General features: G+C 42.7%; 1 protein-coding gene across 2 annotated transcripts; it reads left to right on the forward strand.

Annotated features, from left to right (window-relative positions):
* The first annotated feature begins 229 nt into the window (after positions 1–229).
* Positions 230–6,493, forward strand: LOC134098052 (serotriflin-like). Of its 2 annotated transcripts, XM_062551001.1 has the most exons (12): positions 230–247; positions 397–475; positions 1,352–1,450; positions 1,566–1,649; positions 2,082–2,159; positions 2,365–2,460; positions 3,078–3,160; positions 3,828–3,918; positions 4,481–4,623; positions 4,838–4,926; positions 5,487–5,572; positions 6,283–6,493. In XM_062551001.1, exons 2-12 carry the CDS (start codon positions 418–420, stop codon positions 6,408–6,410), a joined length of 1,035 nt encoding a protein of 344 aa, XP_062406985.1. In that variant the 5' UTR covers positions 230–247; positions 397–417; the 3' UTR covers positions 6,411–6,493. The 2 variants fall into 2 exon arrangements, with proteins under 2 accessions (XP_062406985.1, XP_062406986.1); XM_062551002.1 differs by lacking the exon at positions 230–247 and having other exon boundaries at positions 333–475; positions 3,084–3,160.
* Positions 6,494–8,468: the final 1,975 nt, after the last annotated feature.

Consider the following 8,468-nt stretch of genomic DNA (forward strand, 5'->3'; position numbering starts at 1 on the left):
ATTTGCGCTCCGATGTCAAAAGGCCTCTCAGCATGCCATTGAACACGAGAAAGCTGCGGAAACGCGGGTTTAAATAGGCTACCCTGAGCAAAACCGGGTTATTCCCTTTCCACAGGTGTATAAAATCAAGCTCCTTGACTATCAATGCAGACTGCATGGTGCTTGATTAATACACCTGTGCAAAGGGACCTGATGAAACCCATGAATGCTGATCATGAGTCAATTTTGCTGCGGCAAAATCTAGCAGGTGGGAGAATCAGTGGACACTGGCATGCATCACTAAACCATGCACACCTGACACTCATATGATCAATTAATTGAGAATGGGGCGCCGTGCCTTTATAATCCTCCATGACGCCTGCTTGAGATCATCCTTCTTTTCCCATTGTTGTTTAGTGAGCCAGCGTGGACAACAACATGGCAGTACTAGCAAATGCTGTTTCAGCCTGGTTTCTCATTGCTAGTGTCAGTTATGGTGAGTGCAGTTAATCTTGCTGTCTAGGCTACGTGCACGAAAGGCTCTCTGTGGGCTTGTTTATTCGTTTCCAGTATAGTCAGGTGTTTTTAAATCTGCCGCTATTGTCAATATGATTAGTGTCTATAAGCCTATTTGGTTAGTGACACCAAGTAGGCTTATAGTTAGTGATTGGTCAGTGATCCCCAAACTGGTCTACCACCAGTGGTAAGCGAGATGAAAATGGCTTGGGTTAAACGCGGACTGGTGTCAAACATTTAGAATGTTCTGTAATTAATTAATTAGCCTAATAAGTAAACAAATCATTTGAATTGGGTTATAATTATATGGAAACATGAAATGAAAGGAATAGTTTGTAAACTATATTTTCACTACCTTTTTTTTTTTTTTTTTTTAATGGCGGCTCATTAAACATGTCTGGAATGCGTCAATAGAATGCGTGCTTTTTATGTGTTTGGGGGTTACGCAAGCCGAGTCAGGATTTAGGAGGTGGTCCGTGGAGGGGAACGTTTGGGAACCGCTGTACAAGGGAATCAGTATTTTACGATAAAGAAGTATTTATCCGTTTTTTTTTAATTGTTATTGAGAAGACTATACATGGGTTTCCATCAGGTCCCTTTCCACAGGCGTGTTCAAGTACCATGCAGTCTGCAAACTCTGCATTGATGAAGGTGCTTGATTTTTGACACCTGTGGAAAGGGACCTGATGAAATCCATGAATATTCAGTGACGAAGTTGTATTGTATAACAGAAGATGCCATCACAACACGGTTAACGTTAGCGGTCTATCGCAAATGCAGTAGTGCACAGGATGAGCTATTTGTGTCTTTCAAAACTCTTGGTTTAAATCCTAATATCTTCTGCTCATTTGTGCAGTCTTCTGCCTTCCAAAGGGGGATGTCATGAAGAGAGGTGCCGGCGTGGTTGACGTTACAACACCAAATCCCAACAACCAGACCCAAACTGGGCCTGATGGTGAGTATTTCTGTACTTGGAAGGGCATATACTTTACTTTTTTGTTTTATTTTTTTTTTACTTTTCTTTTGTTGTTTGTGTTGAACTGATATCTAAACTTGAATGTAATTCCAAGGTGCTGCAAGTGAAGATGTTCAATCAGCTACTCCAACACCTTATCCCCAGAATCAGACGGCTGCTGCACAACCTGAAGTTACTGGTAAAGTTTTGTATAGGTCTCGTCTCTACTAGTCTGAATTATTTTGTGTGTTAAAAAGCATTGAGCCTTGATTTGCCTATGTCCCCATGTGTAAACCAAAAGATGATTCAAGTGAAGATGATTCTCACTCCATATCCATATGGGGATATGGAATTGGACACTAAACATATCGGAGGTGCCAAATGATCGTGTGTGTGTGTGTGTGTGTGTGTGTGTGTGATATTGCTATTGTCTACCCCAGGATATGGTGCCTGTTTGAAAGTTAACTGATAGTTTTGGTTGATTTAACCATGTTTGCACTTCCCAGGTGGTCTGTGACATAAGCTTATGTGAATGACGGTTATTTTTGGCTTCATGTGTGTTGTGCATGACTACCATCCCACATGCCAACCCTTCCACCCCACTGACATACATGTATTTTGTGAACTACAGATGGGCCAAGTGAAGATGATGTAACTGCAACTCCTAATCCCCAAAACCAGACAACACCTGCCCAAACTGAAAATGCTGGTAAAAACATCGGGTCATTTTTTGTGTGTGTGTCCACTGCAAATTTGAATATGGCAGTCGACTCGTTCAGATGCCACTCTGTAACCATAGGATGACCTCAAAAGTGTTCATTGGTTTCTCTTTTTTCCCCCAGAGCTGTATATTGTTTTGCAAGTCCCCATATACCATTCCAAATACTGAAATACATTTATTCTGTCACCTACAGATGGGCTGAGTGAAGATGCCTCGGCAACTACAAGCCAACAGCCGCCCTCGACAACTACAAGCCAACAGCCGCCCTCGACAATAAGCCCAACCAAAGGTGCGCGGCCCTATTTTTGATCCTGTGGTTGGCATATACATTGCATTAGCCACGTCTAAAAGGAATTGAGCTAGTTGGGATTTTTTTTGCGTGTGGACAAACTTTTATGCACTTTTCCTAGACACTATTTGTGCACAATGTCACACAGCAGCAGTAGCGGTTTGTTTGAAGTCAAATGACGAGGGCAAGGGTTAATCAAATGCACATAGCATTTTACAGTGCTCAAGTCTGACACATGGTCAGATCTTTATCTTTCCAAACAAACATTTACCCCGTTCAATACTCATTGACCACGGCATCTCCATTTTGTTCAGTTGGCAGGTTCTACACGTAACGAGATGGCCTACAGTATGCACAGTGTAGCTTGACACAAGCCTGCTTCAAAAGTTCAAATGCACACTGGGCAACATGTGTTATATTTGTCAAGGATGCTGTGCAGGTGTCCATGTAAATTGTAGACTACTTAGTGACTCACTAAGTGCACCCCCTTCAAAAGAATCCCAATGTTTGCTTTGAAAGATGTACAGTACACATCTTAGCCCCGTTTATGCAACCTTCTAGTGCATAGCAGCCTTCATAAATAAGGCCATTGTAAATGATTGTGTGAATTTGACTAGTTGCAGAACAGTCGAAGATCATCAACAAACACAACACACTGAGGAGCAGAGTGCGCCCCACTGCAAGCAACATGCTCAAGATGGTACCCCCCCCCCCCCCCCCCCCTCTCCTCTTCCTCTAGGCTGGGTGAACCCTGCCTGACCTGCTGGCGACTTTGGATTTCGCCCAGCAGCTCAGGCTGGAAACCTGCACATCTCTCCTCTGCGTCCTGTCCACAGCCTTTGGGTCCAATCACAAACTAGTTTATCCAAAAGACGCACACATCGTTGGTCTGATTGGTTGAAAGATTATCCAAGTGTGCGAAGTCATTTGAACTATGCCCATTGATCATGCCTCTTGTGCAGTAGAAATAATAATAGTAAGAAATAACACTCCGTAGACTCCCCTTACTGATTTTCTATCTTAAAAGATTGAGCTTAGTATGGTGATCGTACACCCCACTCTCTCCTAAATTAACTGTGTTAAATCCGTAAGGTTGGATAAATAAATGACTACACTCAAGTAACGGGCAGGCTACAATGGAAGCACAGCAGAAGCAGAGTGTATATGCTGAAACATTAGCTTCCATTATGTGTGCTATTTTTTTGCACAGCACTTGCACTTGCTCTGCTTTTGCTCCTGTTGCTATCACCACCTGTTCAGTTCTTGACTAGCACCATCAGACTAACCAGTCCATTTAGGAAGATTGAGGTTCAAATGTGTGGGTTGTTTTTTTTTTTTTTTTCCCTCCCCCTTTCCCCGTCTCCCAGAGGTGGAATTCCGAGGCTGCTACCAACGCACAGAGGTGGGCTGACACTTGCTCCTTCGAACACAGTGACCCCAGCGCAAGGGAGATCAACGGTAGGACTCATTTATTCTCTTTCTCCTGTCTGACACTCATTCAATCAGTCAAGTTGTCCTGTTTCAACGTTTTAACTTGCATACTACAATACATGTGGGTTTTTTTTTTTTGGCCTTGACAATTTTTTTTTTTTCTTCAGTGTACACACTTAGTACAGGCACACCCCCCACATATACTGTACATGCCAACATGGAGACCTACATGCAGACATGCAGGAGACAGTCATGTTTACTTGTGTCATTATGTTAAATAATTTAGATCTATAAAATGATCCCTTTATAAGCAAAGTTTGGGAGGAGCCCTTGGGAATTTGAAAGCCATAACTGACCCCACTTCTGCTTCTAGAAGATTTAAACCCTCCTTAGCTCTATACCATGTTACACACTTCAGCATGGCTAAGCTTCCCATCTTTCTCTCTTACCAGTAGCTCTACTCATCTTTATCACTGGGTTATCAGTAGGCATCACAGATTTTAGGGACCTTATAGGACCCTTTTCTTGCTCCCTCTCACGTCACTGCCCTCCCTGTTCTTGCCGTCTCTCTGACGGGGGGGGCTTACAGGGCGTCCTTGTGGTGAGAACCTGTACATGGCCAGCAATAATAACTCCTGGAGCAACGCTATCCAGACTTGGTATGATGAGGTGAAGGACTTCAAGTTTGGTACAGGGTCCATCAACGGTGCCACAGTAGGACATTACACCCAGGTACGCACACAAGCGCGCGTGCGTACACAAACTCCATTACATAACTTTGAGTCTTCTCAAATAGGAAGGGGAAACTTCCTGCCTCATTTGCATACATCACCACTATTGCCATCCATCCGTCCTCTTGAGACGGCATAGCCACCATCGCCACAGTAACACCTCACTTCCTGTCTTCAGTCTCCTTCCATCCAACTTCATTTCTCTCACCCCTCAGGTTGTGGCGTACAGGTCAGACCAGCTAGGCTGTGGCAGGGCTTCCTGCCCAGGCTCCAAGTATTTCTACGTCTGCCATTACTGTCCATCGTGAGTACGGCCCACCACTCTGCCCGCCATGATTGCACGGACACATGCTACTGTATGTCAGATCAGAGCACAAAGCAGAACATGCAGAGAACTTCATATCTATGAAGACACAAAAGGGCTTAGGGCGCTCAGGAGTCTATAAATCTACTCAGGTGCTCTTCCGCTACGGGTGAGGTTAGAATCCAAAGGAAAAAAGTGTTAGCAGAGGCACTTTGAGATTTTTATGAATATAAAAAGCCTTTAATAGTTCATGGCAAGGATAATTTAAAAGCACATGGGCCTTTAAATTATCCTTGCCATGAACTATTAAAGGCTTTTTATATTCATAAAAATCTCAAAGTGCCTCTGCTAACCCTTTTTTCCTTTGAACTTCATATCTATATTCTACATCTATCTACATATCTATTTATACATCCATATGGACCCCCCACCCATTGCTTTCCATGTATAAATTGTTATGATGACACCCCTAACCCAATGTACAACAAATGGATATATTTGTCTTTTCATTGTGTTAAGACAACAATTTGGCAGCTCTCCCACTCTTTTATGTTGGCTAGGATGACGGCCTTTCAGGACACCAGACCCTACAAGAGTGGCACTGCCTGTGGGGACTGTAAAAAATCCTGTGAAGACAATCTGTGCAGTAAGTCCCAGTTATGTTTCTCCCTGTCTTCCTCCCTCTAGTCATTACAGTTCACCATGCCCATTATCCCAGTCTTGGGCCCTGACTGGCAATGTTTCTTAATGAGCAGTCAAAGTGTCTTGTGCATGAACTAAAGCCATCATGTGCTTTTGTTCAACACCAATGTTTGTGCTGATGCTCTTGTCATTATTAAATCAAATTTAGCCATAGATTGGGGCTGATCTGCCGTCCTCTCCACCCCTCTGACACAATAGACGAGTTTGTGATGGCGCAGAACTGCGCAGCACAAGATGCACGTGGTTAAAAATCTGTCCACGATGGTCTAGATGGGTGTGTTTACGACTCTGCAGTCTATCACATGGCCTCAACTTATCGCGGGAGCAAGGCGGGGCAAGGCTTCTGCTGTGCAGCAGTGTAGCACCTCTCGAGGTACTGCGGAGCCTAGACCCTGCCTTCATGACGTCAGGACTTTGCCCTAATTGGCTTTTACATCCCTGACGTATGTGCAGGTGTTTAGATGCCTCTTCATATCCACAAGGGCCTGTGCCTCATGTTTTGTCATGTCTAGACTACTTGAAGTAGAGTGTGCAACTTCATAGCAGCGTTTGTGTCCCCTCCCCTGCGGTCACCGGCAGACCTCGCTGCTGCAAGAGGTCAGATGGGGTTGAACTTGAACGTGCCTATTCTGTCTCCCCCTCTCCCGCCTCTAGCCAACCCCTGTCCCTACTTTGACCAGTATGACGAATGCCCGAAGCTCAAAACCCGATGGGGTTGCGACGACGAACATGTGGCTCCCTGGTGTCCTGCGACTTGCAAATGTGCCAATTATATTGTCTGAGCTTCAATACCCGACTGCCACTCCACCCAAAGCCACTACATGCTTGTCCACTCTGCAAAGTAATAAAGCTGATGACCTGAGAATCATGTCTGCTGGGCTTTTCATTTTCAAAGTAAACATTCTTTCAGTGATTGAAATTTAATTAATTAATTTGCTTGATCTGTTTATTTTCTCTAAATAAAATGTATGAGTAGTATGTTTTATGTTGCAATAATTACTTGGAACAATTCAACTATGAATGATAAAATGTGTGTTTAGATTGGATATGTGCAGCAAACAAGTGACTCTCTTACTCTTCCATTGTATTAAAAGAGCACCCCATGTGGTGCAAGTAGTCCTGCAGATCCAATGCAAGTTCAGTGGATTTATAGAGAATATTTTCCAAACATCGTATCTCAAAGAAACTCAGCAACAAGCCCAAATTTTGGACAGATGATCCTCACACACAGAATGATACATGGTAAAATGTAAAAAAATCCTGTTAACTGGCCACATGGTGAAATGAGGACGAAAATGGGCTTTTTGAAAATCAAGCCCAATTAAAACGAAATGCTCTGACTAGGATAATGATTACAACCAAAGTTGATGCATGGACATGACCTTGACCATATAGAGTGGGGAAAAAATCTGATAAATTTGTGGCACATACTTTTTGAATGAGAAGCCTTCAAAAGTGATCTCTTTTCACATAATGAATGTATAGCCATTTTCAGAGCTTTACCGAGGGGAAATTACACAAGATGCCTCTGATCTAACTGGATTTTTTTTTTATTCAATGGGAACATGTGCTTCCATTCACATAATTTCACTGTGTGTGCAATACCAAAAGAGCCAGTAATGTTGCAAGTTGAACAAAAAGGATTGTTCACCACAATGCTTAAAATGACTTGAAGCTTCAAAGGGCTGTAGTTTTTAAACCATTCGTGATCCAGTTATACTATTTATGCATTTTTTTATTTTTATTTTTTATTTATTAGTTTGTTAGGAACAATGCAGCGCACATTACATACATAGCTATCACAGTCACAGTCAATGCCATAACAATGTCTGTGTTACATAAAAGGTTTCTAGCCAGTTGGCTAATTTGCAACCCCAGTCCCTGGTCAGACCTTTCTAAAAACCATGTTGTAGTCTCAAAATAATCTGAAAAGTGTAGTATACGTGTGCAAACACCTCTCTATACACATATAGACCAACAAAAGCTCAAGGGTAATTTTAGTGTTGACCATACACAACAGAACCACAACATACATAGGAGCATCACAACCAGTAAGTCACATAACACAACCCCCAGACACCCAGCTGCCCACATACTCTCACTTATATGGACAGCCACACACACACACACACCACAACCCAGACATCACATTACATAAGACACAGTCCCCAGATACCCAACCGCCTGCAAACTCTCACCTATGCGAACAGCCAGGCATCAACAGACAGTACAGTAAAACATAGACAATAGAGTGTGTGTACGTGTGCATGTGCGTCCTAGTGGTCGCAACCCTGATTTACTTTCAGCCAGTGTTTTACCTTACTGCTAAATGTTTTCAGTTCAGTTTGTGTTTTTAATTCTATTGGTAAGTCGTTCCAAAAGCGGGTTCCTATTACTGAAAAACATGACTGGCCAAATGAGGTTTTGCGCCCCTCTACCATGCAGTTACCACCCACTGCTCCCCTTGTGGCCACACTCCTTGCCTTTGATTTCGTGACAAATGGACAGAGTACAGAGGGCGCCAAATTATTTGCGCATTTGAAAATTAATTTCAGAAAAGAAAACTTAATAAAACTGTCAACTTAATAACTTATATTTTTGTAGAATTAAACAGTGATGTGATGTTACTGGTTTCTGGTCCATTATTTTCAGTGCCTGTTTGTATAATGATGTAACTGGTTTGACGGTTGTCTGGGAGGCTAGGCCCCATACAGTAATACAGTATGATAAGTGAGAGAGTATCATTGCATGAAAAAACATGCATAGGTTTAGTCTACAAACAGCTGTGATTTTTTTCAGATTTTTTTTTGGAGAGGGTCACTTTCCAAATGTAGCTGAAA

This window comes from Sardina pilchardus, chromosome 12 (assembly GCF_963854185.1).
Source record: "Sardina pilchardus chromosome 12, fSarPil1.1, whole genome shotgun sequence".
Classification (NCBI taxonomy): domain Eukaryota; kingdom Metazoa; phylum Chordata; class Actinopteri; order Clupeiformes; family Clupeidae; genus Sardina; species Sardina pilchardus.

Excerpts from the sequence above, each read along its gene's own strand:
- LOC134098052 (XM_062551001.1), top strand. The coding sequence starts at position 418 with ATGGCAGTACTAGCAAATGCTGTTTCAGCCTGGTTTCTCATTGCTAGT. Across the intron at positions 2,160-2,364 it reads TGCCCAAACTGAAAATGCTG|ATGGGCTGAGTGAAGATGCC; the intron begins GTAAAAACATCG and ends TGTCACCTACAG. Across the intron at positions 3,919-4,480 it reads CAGCGCAAGGGAGATCAACG|GGCGTCCTTGTGGTGAGAAC; the intron begins GTAGGACTCATT and ends GGGGGCTTACAG.